Source organism: Vanellus vanellus (genome assembly GCF_965231255.1).
Source record: "Vanellus vanellus genome assembly, chromosome: Z".
NCBI lineage: Eukaryota > Metazoa > Chordata > Aves > Charadriiformes > Charadriidae > Vanellus > Vanellus vanellus.
In genome coordinates, this window is record NC_138908.1 from 82,992,175 (window position 1) to 83,011,396 (window position 19,222).

General features: G+C 39.1%; 1 protein-coding gene across 1 annotated transcript in view; it reads right to left on the bottom strand.

Moving 5' to 3' along the window:
- RIT2 (Ras like without CAAX 2) overlaps nucleotides 1–19,222 on the bottom strand; it is a gene marked incomplete at both ends in the record, with an annotated part of 195,958 nt that overhangs the window by 84,934 nt on the left and 91,802 nt on the right. Inside the window, one exon of the mRNA XM_082497752.1 lies at nucleotides 11,339–11,530. Coding sequence (XP_082353878.1) covers nucleotides 11,339–11,530 — 192 coding nt within the window. The remainder of the gene's footprint in view (nucleotides 1–11,338; nucleotides 11,531–19,222) is intronic.

Sequence of the window (19,222 nt, forward strand, 5' to 3'; positions counted from 1 at the left end):
TAGTTTCAGTGGGGTAGGACTAAACACGCCTGGGGTAATATCACTCAGATTTCAGAGGGGAAAAAAAAAAAAAAAACAACCAAAACCCCACACATCTCTCATGCATTCCTCAGGTTTAAAAATCCAAGAAATTATGACCTGTAGAATCACAGGATCATGGAATCACAGAATTTTCAGAGTTGGAAGGGACCTCTAGAGATCATCCAGCCCAACTCCTCTGCCAAAGCAGGATTGCCCGGAGCACATTACTCAGGACTGCATCCAGGCGCGTCTTGAAAATCTCCAGAGAAGGGGACTCCACCCCCTCCCTGGGCAGCCTGTGCCAGTGCTCTGTCACCTTCATCATAAAGAAGTTTTTCTGTGCATTTGAACGGAACTTCCTGTGTTCTAACTTGTGCCCATTGCCCCTCGTCCTGTCACTGAGAACCAATGAAAAGAGCCTGGCTCCATCCTCCTTCAACCCACCCTTTAGATACTTGTACGCCATAATAAGGTCTCCCCTCAGCCTTCTCTTCTCCAGGCTAAAGAGTCCCAGCTCTCTCAGCCTTTCCTCATAAGGCAGATGCTCCAAGCCCTTCATCATCTTAGTTGCTCTTCGCTGGACTCGCTCCAGCAGTTCCCTGTCCCTCTTGAACTGGGGAGCCCAAAACTGGACACAGTATTCCAGTTGTGGCCTCACCAGTGCCGAGTAGAGGGGGAGAATGACCTCCTTCGACCTACTGGCCACACTCTTCCCTATGCAGCCCAGGATTCCATTGGCCTTTTTGGCGACAAGGGCACATTGCTGGGCCATGGATAATTTACTGTCTATCACAACCCCCAGATCCTTCTCCTCAGAGCTACTTCCCAGCAGGTCCACCCCTAACCTATACTGGTGCCTAGCATTCTTCCTCCCCAGGTGCAGGACCTTGCACTTGCTTCTGTTGAACCTCATTAGGTTCTTCTCTGCCCAGCTCTCCAGCCTGTCCAGGTCACGCTGGATGGCAGCACGGCCCTCTGGGGTGTCAGCCACCCCACCCAGTTTGGTATCATCAGCAAACTTGCTGAGGATACACTCTGTCCCCTCATCCAGGTCATTAATGAATATATTTAACAAAATTGGCCTCCAGCTAGACTCTGTGCCGCTGATCACAACCCTCTGAGTTCTGTCCCGCAGCCAACTCTCAATCCACCTCACTGTCACCTCATCTAGCCCATACTTCCTCAGCTTCCTCATGAGGATGTCATGGGATACAGTGTCAAAAGCCTTGCTAAAGTCAAGGTAGATGACATCTACGACTCTCCCCTCATCCAGCCAACCAGCTATAACATCATAGAAGGCTATTAGATTGGTCAAGCACGATTTACCCTTGGTAAATCCGTGTTGACCACTTCCAATAACTTCCTGTTCCTCAACGTGTTTGGAGATGACATCCAGAATGAGTCGCTCCATTACCTTCCCAGGGACAGAGGTGAGACTAACCGGTCTGTAGTTCCCTGGGTCCTCCTTCTTGCCTTTTTTGAAGATCGGAGTGATATCAGCCTTCCTCCAGTCCTCTGGCACCTCTCCTGTTCCCCATGACCTTTCAAAGACAATGGAGAGTGGTCTAGCGATAACATCTGTCAGCTCTCTCAGAGTTCACTGGTGCATCCCATCAGGGACCATGGACTTATGAATGTCCAGCTTGGCCAAGTGGTCTCTGACCTGGTCCTCTTCAACTGAGGGAAAATCTTTCTCTCTACAGACCTTCCCACTTGCCTCCAGGGTATGGGATTCGTGAGGGACAGATTTAGCAGTGAAGACCGAAGAAAAAAGAAATGAACGGAATCTCAGAAACTAAGGCAAGTTTTACGTTTTTAAGAGTAATGAAAGAAGAGTCACAACTAGAAAAAAGAACGGAAGAGTTATCCCATGGTTTTGGTAATGACAAACATCACTATATGTAAAGACCCTGTGTTTTCCACCACCTCAGAGGAGATGTAAACCAAATTCAAAATTTCGATGACAAACTATATATGACAGGAATGCCCAAAAGGTGGCCTGTGGTGTTGATAAATGTCCTACACTGAGCACATTGTTGCTGTTAGATTATGATGTTAAAACATGCAGATACACACCAGCACACACAAAACCCTGCACATTTATGTCAGTGCTTGTAGCAGACAATTTAAAAAATTGACAACACATATTATTTTTCTCCTTATTAACCTTTTTGAATTCCAGTAGGTAGTGAAAATGACAGAGATGGAAACAGACGGAAAGAACATGCCCTGAGCAACAAAGGAAATAAATGTAGCAATGACAGAAAGGATGCCTATTCTTTTTTCTTTTTTGAAAGAAAAGGTGGGTGAAGATATTAAACTGTATCAACTCCAGAACTGATGAATTTCAAATAACATACTGACTCCCAGACTGGGTCTGGGGTCCTGATCTGTAAAGCTGAGTGATTAATATTGTTAATGACTAACATTGAAAGCTGAATTGTGACATTTTATAGACACCTAACATCTTGAGTTTCAACTGTACTAATGTGCTTTAATGACATTTTATCATAGGTAATTTCTTGGGCCTTCTTGAATTAATTATGCTGTATCAAACTATTTACTCAGAGATTTAGAAGCTGCCATTATACATGAATTTTATACTGTAAAATTTTGACACTATAGATGAGAGACCAGAATTTTCCAAAATGGCTATGACACAGAGATATTTCACCTTTCATTCTCTTTTTCAGATTGGTTTGTTTGGGTAAGGTTTTATTTGGTTTTGCTTTTTTTTTTTTTTTTTTGCTTGTCATGACTTTACAGCACAAACGTGAAGCTAATGGGGCTAATATGTTGCTATGCTTAGCCAAGTTGTTAGATCTGGATAAAAACAAATCTCTCTAACTTCTGAATTCATCTGGGAAAAAAAAGTGAGTCGTTAAGAATACACGCAAATCAAAGATGATTAAACTGATTAATCTTTTTTTTTTTTAAATGTAAGGTCATGCTCTTCTTACTTGTGATGAGCTGTAATTAAATTCTGGCAAAATTTTTTCTTTCAAGTAACTTGAAATACTACTGCAAAAACACACAGGAAACTATCCTTGCTACCAGGAATGCACATTTTTATGTAAACAATGCATTCAGTAAATGTTGCCTCCTGTATTAATCTGCTGTTTTGCCAAGAGACTTTCATTTTTACAAAGTTTCTCATTACTGTCTCGCTTTCAGGACAACATCTTTGCTCAAGTGCAGATTAACATGAAGAGCATGCATTAGTTCCACTCTAATTAAGCATACGCTTAAATAGTTTCCTGAACTGGAACTGTACTAAATAATATATGAAAGTTAAGCTGAAACCTTGATTTGGTTGATGTAAAAGTAGCAGCATGTATATAAAAAGATACCTTCCCATTGCTTGCAATTCTCTTTCACATATATGGGCCCCTATGGAGAAAATGAAAGGAAAAATCTTGAGAGAAGGGAGGTCACATTGCTTCAGGCATGGATGGTGGACAGGCAACACTGTTCCCCAATTAGTACTGCCTAAATGTGGTACATTCCTGGCTTCCCTCTTTCTGCATTAAGAACAGGTTGATGCCTCAGTTGTGCACAGTGTGCAAGAGGAAGATTCACAGACAGGACAATGAAGATTCTAGCAAATAAATTGAAAATTAATAAAATGGACTTTTGCAACCAGACTTTCAGAGCACTGCCCCTGCGGCAGGACAGGAACCAGAGTGATTGTCACACATAGCTCCGTCCTTACGCCTTTCTCTGCTGGTGAAACATGAACTGTGGAAGCCCTTCAGGGATAATTATCTCCCTCACATTTTTTGCTTTCCAGCCCAGGAATCTGTACAGGCTCCTAACTAAGCCCAACAAGCGATACCACTGTGGATTTCCCTGCAAGTTTTACCTCTTTGTGTGGTCACTGTGTAACCAATGGGTTTCCCTCTGAGAGGCTCTGAGGTATGCAACAGCATCCTGAATTTAATCACAGACAAGCCCGGCATAAGGCTGGTTTGCTGTAAGCTCGTGCGGATAGTTTTGCAACAACACTTGCTTGCTTCCGTTAAGAAGAAAGGTCCTGCTGGCATGGCTGCAAATGAAAAGTGCATTAAAGTCTTCACAACAGCTAATGCCCCAATTTACAGACCAAACAGACAAATCTCATAGTCCAAGTTCACCTTGAGGAGCAAAGACAAGAGGTGAGAGGGTACCTCTGTACCTCGACACCTCTCCTCCAAGGCGTTGTCCCATTGGAGTCAAACGTGGCCACACCAAGGCAGGATTTGGTACATGGGGAGGACAAAATCTGTGAGGTGGAGGGTGAGGGTAAAACAGGTTGAGATAACAAGTACTGGGAGCCTTATAAAAGAATATAAAGTGTGCTGCTGTTTAATATCCCTAGCTATGATGTGACCTTGCAGCACCATCCCTAGTGCATACCCCTTACTACATACCCTGTGTTGTCCTGCTTTGGCTACAAGCAATTATTTGCCTCTATTTTTATCTCTACATACCCAGGTTTTCTGCTATAAAAGCTCTTTATCTGCAGTTCAGCTATTGTTTCTCTGTTGTTTGTTCTCTTATAGAGCAACTTGTTATCTGCATCTTAGTCCCCTTCAAATGTCTTCTACTCTGTGTTGAAGGGATTACAGGGTTTACTGGATGGTTCACTAGAGGTTAACACAATTATGAATCGAGAAATGCGCCAACATTTTCATTACAATTGTCTGTGTGTCTGATTGCATTTACTGCAACCTGAGTAATATAAAGCTGTGGGTTTTTTTCGTTTTTGTTTTTGGTTTTGTTTGTTTTTGTTTTTTTTTTTTTGTGGAAATATAAAAACACCGTAATGACAAAGAGGTAAACTATGTATAAATGAACCTTTGCTAGAGACAGTTAGGTTAATAATAATGGAATTTCATTCCAAGAGACTGCAACTGCCAAATTGACTTCTGCGATTACATTGGCACAGAAAAGGACACACTTTTTTGGGGGGGGGGGCAGGGGATGGGAAGGGGGTGGGGTAGCACTGAAAGATTTTATTTAAATGATATAAGGAGGACTTCTTAGGACAGTGAATGGTGTGAAAGAAATGTTGGAAAATCAAAATTAATTAAAAACAAATAAAAATTAGAGGTGTAGAGGAACATGACAGAATCCAGATACATATTTTGGCAATGTAAGAAAGTGATTATCAAAGATTTGACAGTTTTCTAAGATAATAAAACATCATGACAACTTCAGTGGTTTGAGTTCCAAATATTCAAACAACTGTCATAGCTCCATCAAAACAGAAAGAATGGCTTACATTATTCAGAACTTGAAGAGCAAAGGAAGAATATGATATGATGTCATGTGGGAAAGGCAATATGTAGGCAAGCAAATGTAAGTGACGAAGGCAGCTCTTCATGAATTTAACTCGTTTTCAGAAAGCATTCATGCTAGCAAATGGAACTGCATGGATGTCCATGGAAAATAAGCAAACAAGATGACATCAAGTTGTATGAATGAATTAATCTAAAAATTCATTTTAACTTTCAAATAAATAGTGTTGAAGAATTTGCTCTTTTGTACCATATCTTTCTCTGGCTTGTTTCCATTAAGGATACCACTATGCTTTTTGCAGCCATTATTTAGGGTAAACCTGAATGAATATGTCTCAGATATTGTAAGATCACAGTTCACACTGATCTTTAGAAGGGAGGACCACCTAAGAATGACTATTTATTAGATTTTATTAATTCAAAAAACAAAGGAAAGATGAACATGCTTCAAAAGTCTAGCATGTAGCTAGCAGCAATAATAACAGAATCAATCAGTAAGCTTGAATTCTCAACTGAAAGAATGTCACGAACAATTTTGTTGGTCTTCATTTCACTCAAGTATTGCTCTATAAGGTCTAGGAAGCTGTGTGTCCGTGCCTCCCTCTACAGTCAACAGACAGACAGACGTCTCCATGGGCACATTCATCTCGTTTTATGATACACTTCTGTGATATGTGATAAAACCTGTTTTTCTGCATGGATTTCATAAAGCATCTGGCCAATTCATTTAGTCTAATATTAACTCAAATATATACTATTCTTTGTCACTAAACAGCAGAAAATGCATTGCCCTTGACTTGCAGTTAGAAAGTTGAGAAGAAACAATGAAACCTTTCAGTCTTTGTGTACGGCACTGGCTTGATAAATGGGAAACGAGTCTTCAGTAGACAGACTCTTCCACCCAAATGCCTTTAAGAGAAAGTGGAACTGCTGGTGGTAAAGGACATTTACAAATCTGAGGGCAGTTTTCATCCCAAAAACAACAGAATTCATCCTGATGCTAAAGTAAGAAGTTCAGAATACTTCAGTTTCATGACTAGTATGAGCAAGAGAGCATCTAGTAAATAGTGCTTCATAGTCACATATTGCAAAATTAAAATAAAATAAACTATAATGTCATATTCTGTAAGCATTTTCAGTGTCGCAGACAGGCACCAGAAGGTATAGAATGACAATGTTTGAAATATACTGAGTTATTCATACAAAAGAAACCAAAACAAAACAAGTTAAAAAAAAGACCATTAGGTGTCTCAGACTCAGCAGCTATTTCAAGGTTTTGGAAGCCAGCATGAAAATAGACCAACTATCAAAATGAGAAGTTTAAATGTTGATGCTCACAGTATCTGATGACCAGTCAGCGTATCTTGAAAAAATTCCAGAGTGAAACCTCATCAAAATGAGACTGTTCTGTGAGCAGCTGATTCAGATCAGGAGAGTGCACTGAGCCACTCTAAACCTGGTTTGAGAATTATCTTATGGTATAATAAAACCTTAGAAAGAAAATATAATGAAGACTCTGTAATTAATTTGCACTCCAAGTACGATATTGTTCCATGTTAAAGACAGTTTTCATATTGATTTCATATTTCCTACCGAAGGAGGGAGTCTGTAGGGGGAGAGAGAAAGAAGGATATGCTTTCAAAAGCACTGGTCCTGCTCAGATTTGTGCTTGAAGCCAATAAGACAACTCATGTGTGGAAGGGTAAACAACAGCATAATTCTTTTTCAGGACCAAGACTGTACTGGCAAAGCTAACAACTTTGATGACAGGCTTCCCAGAGAGGCCAAGAGCTGAATGAAGCGTGAGCTGCCCTCATAACCTTGGACTCAATGGAAATCAACGTGTTATCCATGGGCTCCGCTGAGCCCACGGCTTATTCCTCTGGGGTCAAACAAAAGTGTATAGGAAAAACTGCTCCATGAAGGCTGTGCAATTTCTACATAGGTAGAATTTCCAGAGGGGCTCTCACATCCACATTAAAAGTCTGAAAAAGCTACTAGAAAGTATCTATTCTTTCCAGCTGAGAGCTACACCTCATTGTTCAATGGAGCTTATGTAGTTAGTTGCCCTCTGAATCGCTGAATGTAATATATTGCAATGATCAGTAGGCAAAGTCTTACGGATATTTTTTTCCAACAACCTTTCAGCAGTGCCACATGTCTTTATTATAAAATATTTTAATTAAAAGCTTCAATGTAGCATTAGCATGGCATAAGCTCAAATAGGATCAGTTGTTTATTGTATTTTTTTAACGATTAATATGTTTTAATTAGAAACGCATCTATTATACAGATTGTAAAATTCAGGAAGAAAAAGGTGTTCGTCTGGGGTAAAGCAACAAAGCTTACCTGAAGTAAAAATATCTATTGTAGTCCATATCAGCTGGTCCTAAACATTTCTGAAAGTCTAATGAGAGCCTATCTTTATTAATCTAGTGACTTTGATGTTAGAAAACACTGAGATTAAAATGTTACCTAATCAAACACTTAGTGCTCTATTTTTTTTACATCAAACAGCTATGGGATAAAATACATGTAATACTTAAATGTTTCTTAGAGTAATGGCTAAAAATTAAGGAATGGGCACAGATGAATGCCTTAACCCTCTTTCCCAGTGAATCTCCGCACACAGAACAAGGTCAGAAAGGTTCGGATGCAGCTGCAGTAAAAATGGGTGGACAGGAACGGAGGATGGAGGGAGCCTTGCCACCAGATTGGATATGCAGACCAAGATAATGAGTTATTATCTTTTTTCCCCCACAGTTTTTATACAGTTGTTCCCCTACACTGTTTCACACAAATGGAAAGTGTTTATTCTTCAGGCTGATGAATGTAATTAAAACTTGTTTCAGGGAGTACAGACAAACCCATTTCTTACGACATTAAAAATGACAGGCATACTTAAACACAACAATAATTTCACTGAAGCCATCAGAAAATAAAAATAATAAGCTTGCTGGTTTTGTTTTTCAGTAGTATTTTTCAGTAGTGTTTCTCCAAACACAAAATTTTAATTGCAGATTAGTCTTACTCTTGTAGTCCTGTTGATAAGTTTGAGACGAGCGACATACATCATTAATTGTATTGTGTAGGAGATCACATTTCAAACAAGAGCTTTGTCTGACTGAGCTACTACAGCCTGTCTGATTGTTTTGGAATTGTCATTAAATGGAAATGATGCCTGGGAATGTTGAACTTAATATTATGTTTCCAAATACCATGAATAACATTACAGTAGCTTTAACGAATTTCATAGGAGAAAAATGTCGTTAAATAAAGCAACAATAATAGCCCTGGTGCCCTGGCCAAATTCCAGTCTGGCTAATTGCATTCTGACACCTACTCTTTCTCAGCTGTTTGAATTTGGTATGCCTGTATACCTCACTGTTCATTGATATGTTAATGCCATACATCATCAGCAAATTGCTGTCTGTCACCCCAGAGTTAGCTGGTTACCACTCTTGACCATCCAAGAGCTTTTAATGAAGCCGTAACTACAGTACATGGCCTTTAAAATATTCCTTTCATTCTACCTCCCCACCGGTCATCAAGTTATTTAGATATTGTTTAACCAAACAAGTAATCATAGATATAATTTATTTCAGTGCTTTTTAAATGTACAGTACAATCTCACATCCCAGTTCTAATGAGCTGCCAAAGTCCATTAACATGCACTTAAAGTTGGGCACAGAGATGACCTCCCACAAACTAGTGCTTTAGTTTTGGTCAGAGAGGCATTCTGAGGAGGACCTCCTAATCACCCCCACTTGACTATGCTTTGCTTTGAATTGTGGAGTGGTCTCTGAGAACTTGACCTGAACTATGGATGCATTTTTTAAGTGAAGATATGCTACAGGAGAACAACTCATCCACCTCAGCACCAGCTAATCATGGAGACAATGGCCTTGGAGTAGAGATAATCCAAAGTTAAAAATAAATTCCCAAAATGTGGAATTCCTAATAAACTGGTTTGTTCTACAGCTCTGCTCCTGTTGGTTCAAACTACTTGTTTATGTAGATATAGTCATTTCCAAATGCTTTATTAAAAGGAGGAGATCTGCATTGTATTATTTTACTATTCTTTAATGTGCATGTGTCCCATGGCTCCAAGTCTGGATTGCAGAATATTTGAGAAAACCCTTCTGACATTGCCATACTTGTTGACAGTTGTAGAGGGCTTATGGAGGAAAAGATTCTGAAGACTTAAATCCTGACTCATCGAAAGATTTAAAAAAAAAATAAATAATATAGGACTATGATTTGGAATTGCCTAATTCCACATTCAGGCAGGTTCTTCAGTGACAACCTTGTATAACAGTTTTTTGTGTGCCTGTTACATCTCAAAGACATAATTTCTAATATCATTCCCAAGACCCTCCTCATACCCTTTTATCTTGAGTGCTGTTTGTAATAACTAATTCAGACTTTCACACACACTAAGTTTCCTGTTTGGGATACCAGACGAAATCATCAAGGAGCATATAAAATATTTAAATCAGGCATATATTTTTATATTCATTGATGGTGATTAAAATATACAAGCCCAAAAAACCATAAGATCAGAAGGAAGTAGTGCCAAATATCACTGGAAGAGAGTCTTCATATCACGTAGTGAATAGACTATTCCTGAAAACCTCATCTATAGGTAACTGTAGGTAATCAGTCATATCCCATTTCTGTTGGGATCAGGTGCATTGTCCTGTTCTCTCAGCAGAACAACTGAATCCCCATCCCTCCCCGTCTGGTATATAAGTACACCAGAAGCTGCACAGATTGTACTGCATGTTGCACATGGCACTGTTCTTTGAAGCCTCAAGCTGTGTGTTAAACTGTAGCTGGATCATCACCATTAAGGGTTTGTCACAGTCTGACTTAGGGAGGAAGTCAATGATCCGAAAACAGATGTGAAGTTTTAAATGTACATCATCAAATCTTCCGTGCTAATTTCAGGCTTAACACTGCCTTGGATTTTCTTCAGGTAGAAGAAAGAAGACAAAGACATGGGGAGAAGAGTGACAGGATAAGTGGAAAAGAGTAGACAGGATCATGTGAGCACAGATGCTAATGAACTGAAAAACACCATTTTATTTAACCGTTACATGTGTCTGCACAGAAGTCATTCATTTGAAAGCAATCGTAATGTGTATAAAGAGCCTTTAAGGTTTTCATAAAGGAAATTTTTTTTTCCCCCTTTTTGAAGTTTCTGCTTCAGATTAAGGATATTTCTGATGTACCAGGTCACAACCAAGTAATTTCAAAGATGCTCTCTCTCTAACTCACTTCCTTGCACACACACACACATGAATATGAACATCAATGAAGAAGCAGAGAGGAAGCAAAAGGAAAAGAGTGAACAAAGATTACTAAAGACTTTGAGCGAGCCACAGTCAATGCCCTCATAGTGAAAGAAATTTCCTGCTCTATGGGCAGTGATGGCTCAAATCTTGTATACAAATCCAAATGAATTCAAGTCTTGCATGTCCCCATCTCATCCAAACACTCTAGTAACACAGCCACTGGCTTTTCACGCCAAGATAATCATACATGTAGTTCTCTATTTTAACTAGATTTTTTTTTTTTTTCAGTCTGAGTTTGAGAAGCCTTTAGTTAAATCTAGTACATTTGTTAAAAAAAAAAAAAAAAAAAAGCAGAAATAAAAAAAATCCGTTTTTAATGGTTGGTAACTTTCAAAGAAAACAGTTTTTTTTGTCACGAAGATCCTGACTGAATCTCTTTTTATATTGAACATATATATATGTTGAACTTATACATCACTTCCAAGAAAAATAGTGGGATTCCTTTTCAAGTCAAAGAAAAAAGAACATTTGGATGTGATTGGCCAAGGGTACTTTAAGATCTATAACATATGAATGAAAAGTACTGCTAAATCCTTAATTTATCACCAATCCTAGTGTCTTGCTCTTTGATTAAACCTAATCTTGTGCTAAAAATTCTCATCAGTACTGTACAACATATGCTACAGAAATCCTGATGTAGCCAAGAAAAAACAAGCCAAAAACAGCAGAGAAACTGCTTACCTGTCTGAATTGTTCGAGATCTATTTTGTTTCCCACCAGCACCAACGGGATGTCATAGGTGTGCCGGACACGATAAATGAGTTCCTTAAACTCAGCAGCTTCTTGAAAGGATTGGCGGTCTGTGATGGAATAGCAAATAATGAAGCCTTCCCCGCCTCGCATGTATTGGTCCCTCATGGCTGTGAATTCTGCCTGTGGAATGGGAAGAACACGTTCAGTAATTTGGCAAACAAAATTGTCTGTTTGTAAATAATGAACTTGCTGAAAACTTCCCCATTCCCTACATAATTTTTAAATACCATTTGCTGAAACTTGTGCAGCCTTATGGGGTCATTATCCTGGATAATACACCACCAGGATTTCTCTTAGGACCTTTTTTTTTTCCCTTTCCCATCAAGGGAACTCTGTCCTCTAAGAATATGAAATTCTACATACAGAAAGTACTGTCTCATGCATTTCTAGAACCTTTTACAGCACTTTCAGTACACATAGATAACTTCCAATTGAACAAATACTAACAATTGTAAAAGAAGAGCTATATTACTGCCTAGGGATGGTAGACAAGCAAAACCTCCTTATTATGCCCTCAATTCAAAAGCTCAATAATTTTAGAAACCCATTCATTGGCTCCCACCAACTTTGGAATAGTGCCTAGTAAAACAGGAATATAATCCACAAAAAAGTTTTGCTCTTTCAAATGCTCTCAGAGAAGCTAGGAGTTTCAGTTCAGAGTGGGATAATAATATTAAATGAAAATGAACAATTTCAAGATTGTGAGATTTGGCCCATTTTTCTCCTCCTGAATTTTCCTCTATTTATGCGTGTGTTTATTGTCACAGCAACACTTCTAGTTATCGGTGTGGTTTTTCAGAAGTATTTACAAGTGCCACATCATACAAAAATCAAGATTTAGTTTTCCAAAACTAGTCTCAGGCACTGTGGCTTGAAAACATCTTTTAAAGTCAGTTTCTTTTTCAAGTTTGTTTGCTCTTCTTGATCGTAGCCCAGAATAACCCAATACCATAGCAACAGTCGGTCAGGATCAGAATCCTCCTGACAGAATCAGTTCTCCAGAGATATTAAGATGCAGCAAGGTCTGATAAAGCAAGGAATGCACATATCAACATTGGACCGTTTCTATGAGTAGCAGGATGAAATATCAAGTCCTGTATTTTTTACTCTGTTAAGAATTTAGGTAAGGATTTTTAAAACAGTTTAGGTTACATATATATCCTCACTTCTTGCTGAAAATTGAAGGGAAATGGATTGCTTACACTCTTTTAAAAGTCTCAGTCTTAAATCTCTCTCAATAGTCACTCATGTTGATTGATAATACTTCCTGTGAATAGACTTTTGTGTTGACCATTATCATTTATTCATGATGTATCTTTTACCCAAGGGCTTTCTTATATATCATTCAAAATGTTTCACCTGCTACAGGAAAAAAATCATAGACTAAGCTCCAAAATAGCAGACTAATAGGCAATTTAAAGGTAGGATTCTGCTTTGAGACTTACTGGGAATTTCAAAATCTCTAAACTGTCACAGCTGGCATCCCAGGAGAGTTTATTAACTACCAAGCTACAGCACAGAGTGGCTTAGGCCATATTCTATTTCATCGACTTGAAACTGGATGTGTAAGAAGTAGGGCAGCAGCGGGGAGAAACAGAAAAGACATCAAAGAAAAAGGATTCTACACTCTGCTGGTTTGGGAGAGACAATGACTAGAGATCTCTGTTCCCAGGGCTCTTTGCCCGCCATCTACGTTAGATAGCCACTCGGTTAATAAGCAATGCAATACCAAGCTGCAGACCACACGCGAGGTCTCCAAGTTGTGGGCAGGGAGTGTTAATGACTAAACAGAGACATACTCCCTGTCCCTCGCTTACCCTCAGATCTCAGGCTTTCCTGCCAGAACAAGGGTCTCTCTGCACTCCCTGTGCCCGCTAGAACTGTTCTGCACCATGATTAGTAGGGTAGTCTCCTTTGTAGGAGGAGCTGAACAGGGCCAGGATCCCTTCAGGCTGAGCAGCCAGTGGAAACCTTGTGTGGAATTAAACTTGTGGAGTAAGGCTCATGAATTTAGCCGTCTATGTGTAGCTGCAGACCACTATCCAAGCTCCCCTCAAAGATAATCGTAAACTAGTCCATGCAACTAATGGACTACGGATTGCTTCTGCTGATGAAAAAATAGATATCTCCTTACTTACCGAATTATTTATTTTTTGTTTATCTGGTTTTGGTTTTAGACTGTGCTGAACTTTTATACGACTGAATAGAGCCACTAGTTCCCACGCAGGCACCTAAAACTAGATGTTTTGGTAGGGAACCTAAACCCTGGTCCAGATGACCTGTCTTCCTGAGTCAGAGATTTCATAAATCAACTACTGTTAACACCATATGAATATTCTGCTCAACCTTTTACAAAGAATGAGCTCTGCTTAGTGAGTTGATCTGCCTCTAGGAATGGCTCAGAGCTTTGTCCCCTCATTTATCGACACTTAAGGAAAACTAAGAAGGAATTAGGTCACATATCCCTGTTTAAGTTACTCACAGTAAGTGACATTCTGGACCATGAGGACTCCCAGGACCACTGCCCATGAACAGTTAATGGCTTTCCTTGACTGCCAGCAGATTCTGGGTTCCTAATTTTACACACTGAATCATTCCAAAGGGACAAAGTGCTCAGCTTTTAGGCACTGCCATTCTTGAGTCAGAGTAATTTCCCTATGTGCTCTAGTTCGTGTCTGAGCATAATTATGATTTTAAGGATATGAATGAATTTAATTTACTTCTGCAATTTTTTATTATGGCATATTAGTGCTGATGATATATTAGACTAAACAGCCAAAATCCTTTAGTGTCATGTTTGCAGTGATCCATTTTAAGAGGCATTAATTATTCTACGTAAACTGGATTGGGGACATCTACTTGGTTTTCTGTTGTTAACTCAGTCATTTCCATTCTTATTTTTTGATGTTGACTTTCACTTCTCAGCTTTTTCCCCTTGGCATGATTGCTCATTACAGAGTCAAGGACTCCAAGGTCAAACATAAATAAGCCTTTTTCTTGTGTTTCAAAAAAAATGTTTCGCCCTCCCCCCCTTCACCAAAAACCCTAACATAACAATATATATTAAAAAAAAAGAATAAATACAATTCCAATAAACACACAATAAGCCTTACAACAAATTATGCGTATTATATAGACAAGACACAAGACTGAGATGTAATTAAATCTCTTTGTTCATTTTTTAGTTCAAGTCCTACTCCAGATTTCCCAGTTTCTATGTATCTCTACAGTAAGCAGAACCAAAATCCAAGTTCACCTGGGTTTTGTGGATGTTCAGAGGTAGATGGAGAGAAACTCAAAGGTTTTACAGTTTTTTCAGTGGTTTTATTTTTGTCTGGTTCTTGTATAAAATAAGGAACAGTGTATCTGTGCAGCTGGCACACTAATATCTTCTTTAATTGTTTCCTGCTGGAAAAGTGGCTTTTTAAAAAGTATTCAGGAATATTACTAGATGTCATTTGCTACTCAATAAGGGGAAAATATGAAACGTTCCCCAGTCAGTAAATGCCAAAGGGAAGAGAGAGAAGGAAATCACACCTCCTCAAAAAGAAATCAATTCTGAGAATTAAAGTGAAGATTTGTCATGCTTATAGCACTTTGCAGCTTGACATCAGTCTCTAATACTCTCTTGTGTATTATGACTAAGACTTAACTGAAAAGTGTAGTAAGAAATCTTTTGGAACAAAATCACCATTCTTCTTGGGAGAGATGTTACATTTGAGAAAAAGCCTCAAGTTTGGATAGAAACAAAATAAAACTTTTCTAAAAGTTGAAAGCAGGCAACATAACTTTTTCCCTTTCTTTTTCCATTATAATTGAATGCAGAAAAATAAATGATAATAATCCTCATATGATTACATATGTCTGCTTGGTGTTGAAGAAAGTTAGCAAGAAAGCTTGCAGTGATTAAGTAGATGTCATGTTTGCCTTTTATTAGTTATCAGGCATCGCACATGATTTTTCAAAGATGACAGAATAGCCTCACAGTGACATAGAGCAGCTCCCTTAACATGCTTAGATACATCCCATCCCACTGTACCGAACTACATGCACCCAGCTTGACTAACTTGTCCCTTGTTGATCCCCCTCTACTAAGGGTAGCGTATCTCTTCCTCAAACTTCCCTGTCAGCCATAAAGACCTGGAAGACATAAGAGCACAGCTGGCCGGTAAAGGATAAAGTCCTAAGTGTGTTAGTCCTTTCCATGTTCCTCATCATTAGGCCACTCATTCCTTTCAGTAGCAGCCCCTCATTTTTCCTAGTCGTTTAATTGCCAATGTACCTATCTCTTTGCCTTTTATATCTCTCAAAAGTTTCAATTCTAGCAATACTTTGGATTTCATAAACCAATCCATTCATGCCCAAGAAATACTTCCTTACTGGTCCTTGGGAGATTGTCCCTGTTTCCGCATTTCATCCTTCTGTATGTTTGCTTTTTCTATTAACTTCTAGGAGAACAACTTAACAAAGAAATTTCTATTTCCTTTGTCATCTTGATTTATCCTCTTTTATCCCACTTTTCATAATGAGTGAGAGAAAGCCTTTCATAAAGAGTAATATTTGTAATTAATTTTAAAATTCATATTGTTTTCATACAAATATAAATAGAACTTGTATGTTTTCTTTTTTTTCATTAGAGACTAAAATCCTTTCCAAATGAGATCAGTATCCTAGCGTCTCCAGAAGAGGAAACAAAGGCATTGAGCAGCAAAGTCAAAAAGACTACATTTAGATACCTAGATCCTTATGAAGGATTAGTTTATCGGTAGCTATCAAACATAACAGCTTGGATCTAACATTCAGCTCAGGACAAGCCTACATTGTTGACTAAAAGAATCTAGGAAGGTGTATCACAAAGTTCACAGAAGCCAAGCCTGGTTCTTTCTTGTTTCCTAAGTATTTCCTGAACAATGCTGGGAAAGAGTGCTGGGATAGGAAAGCTTGTGTCCAACTCAGAAGAGAAATTGTTGTGAAGCAACCTGTTCCACATCACCATTTTACACCAGCAGAATGCAAAACTGAAGCCAATTCTCCTTGATCCGCATGTTGTGCATTGCTAATAAATAGCCTTGTCAGCCCCAAAAGGATAAGAGGAAAAGGAGGGGAAGAGAAGAACTAATAAAAAAAAAAAAAAAAAAGGATGCAGGCAATGACCAGGGGGTCACCATAGCTGTCCCTTCTTTTTCATTGCGCGGTGATGTGTTTGAGGAGTAAACACGGTGCAATGTCTAGAAGTGCAGTCCTTCTCCACACCCCTCAGAAGTGTAGTGCTTAGAAATGTAAAGATGCAGCACCTCAGAAACAAAGGTGTCGTGTTTTTCAAACTACACACACACTCCACACATTTTGATGTCTGTTCTTTTTTTGTGATCTTGGCTTGTATCTCTGGAAGAAGTCAGAGTCTCCCCGGGGAGGCCAGCCTCACAGTTTGAGAAATGCCACTTTCTATATCTTCTTGTCTTATGTTCTGCTTGACTTTAGAACCAGGAATCTGCTAACAGATGTTCTTAATCAAAGCTGTCTCCCTGATTACCACGGGGGTCATTCTTATTATGAAGGGTTTTTATACATTTATAGAGAACACTGGGGGAGGAGGGAGGTATGTTCTTGGAAACAGGCAGGATATTGTTCATCTGTGACAATGAACAAACAAGGGTAAAATGAACAAAAAGGACACAGGAAACTCAAGGTGGGGTGTGGGGGGGAATCTTTCAAATAGTGAGTGAGAAAATCAAAAGTCAAGACCATATGACATAAAAGAAATATGTGAAAATGCATTGTTCCCTTATAAAAAGAAGATCAGAATTTTTGGTTACAAAAAAGTTGAGAATTTCTTCTATCTCAGGAAAGTTTTTGCCAGTATGGTCAAAAATTGGTTTTAGCAGCCAATGTTTTTTTAAAGCCAAAGTGCAACTGTCCCATATCTCTCTGTTAATAAATTCTCTTACACACATAAACATCACAGTTGACTTCACTGGGATTACATGTCATTCACCTGGCACTGCTTGTCATAAAGCGTGCTTTGCTTTGCTTTGAGCTGCTGAAATAGAATCATAGAACCAAAGAATCATAGAATCATAGAATGGTTTGGGTTGGAAAGGACCTTGAAGATCATCGAGTTCCAACACCCCTGCCATAGGCAGGGACACCTCCCACTAGACCAGGTTGCCCAAGGCCACGTCCAACCTGGCCTTCAACACCTCCAAGGATGGGACCTCAACAACCTCTCTGGGCAACCTGAGGGCAACTAGATTTACCTAAGGAAAGTACACTGGTGAGAAGTGCTGTGATAATTATTTGGTTTTCACCAATTTTTTAGTTTTGGGTTTTAGTTTGTTTGTTTGTTGTTTGGTTTTTTGTTTGTTTTCTTTTTTTTTTTTTTTTTTGGGGGGGGGGGTGTTAACACAACTAGCTTTTAAAAGCTTATTTGTAAAAGCAAGCATCCAGAAACATGCAGCAGTTACATTTCAAATGAGAAAGCATCCAGATAGGAAGTTGGGTGGATATTACATCTTATAGTCACTATAATACTGCTACTAAACTAGATGCAAAGGATGGCACTAGTTTCCTCTGGTTTCCGACACTGAAGAAGCAGTCACCTATTCTATATTAGTCCTCAAGTCTCTCTCTACAGTCAGGCAAGAGAGATGACTGACTCCAGAGAGTAATTCAACCAATCCTCAGAGAAGTATTTAAGATACCAGGGATGCGTTTCCTTTGTACCTCTCTCACTACCTCAACAGAGACTAAATACCAGTCCATGCCTCTGAGGTCCACTATATCAGCCACGGCCCCTGCCCAATCATACCCTTCATGCATTTGGATGATAAGGCTTGTCCTCCCCTTCATTTTAAACTTTTCATTTAGTTTCTACAAGGCTGTTTTATTTCCAATGGAGTTCAAAAGGTCAGGAGGATAAAACATCTAGTGCTTAAAGCCAATGGAGGATTTTTCCCTTCACAGCACTCAGCAGTGGGAAATGCTGTCCCTCAGCATGGGTCAAGTTACAATAGGAGATAATAAACAGATACACTTTTTCCATCACAAAAGTCACAGTTTCCAAATCTGCTGTCTTTGCTCGCAGAATTCCAGCATGCACCAGCTATAGGTTCCCAGCAAAAACACAACAGAAAACAAGAAAGCACTGAACAATATCACCATCACTTCATACTCTCTTCCTGCTTCCCTCCTATTTCCAGTCATCCTTTGCAAACAGCAACAAAAGGAGTAATATAGCAAAAGATACAGAAAAAATTGCAGCAGGTGGTACTCAGCCACCTGTGCCAGCCTAAGCCATCTGCCACATCACTGGGAGGAAGGAAGGGAGCTGAATAACAGCTCAGACACAGACCAAAGAAAATGCAGGGGCTCTGGCTTAAATACTGGAGGACAGGGATTGATTCTTCTCTGCTTCTAGTCTCTACACTCTTCTGGTTGTACATCAAACCCTTCTCCCACGACCCTTTTTGCTTGCTCTAGTAATGATCCAGGAGCAGTTCAAAATGGGATTAGTATAAATGAGAATTAGCCCATAAGCCTGCAGTGGAAGTGGATTATTATTATAATCAGTCCCTTGATTAATGATCAGTCAGTGTCTCACGCCTTATAATTACAGGAAGGAATCCTTGCTTCTGTTATAAAACAGCAATATCCTTTTCCTTCTGTGAATTTGTACTGGGGACAAAATGTATATCACGAATGATGGGAACAGTATAAAGATAACGTAAAAGATGCAGTCTATGTTCCTAGCAGACTAATGTCTTTCTGAACTTAATCTGACAGCCTTCCAAGGCAATATTATGAACTCCACGT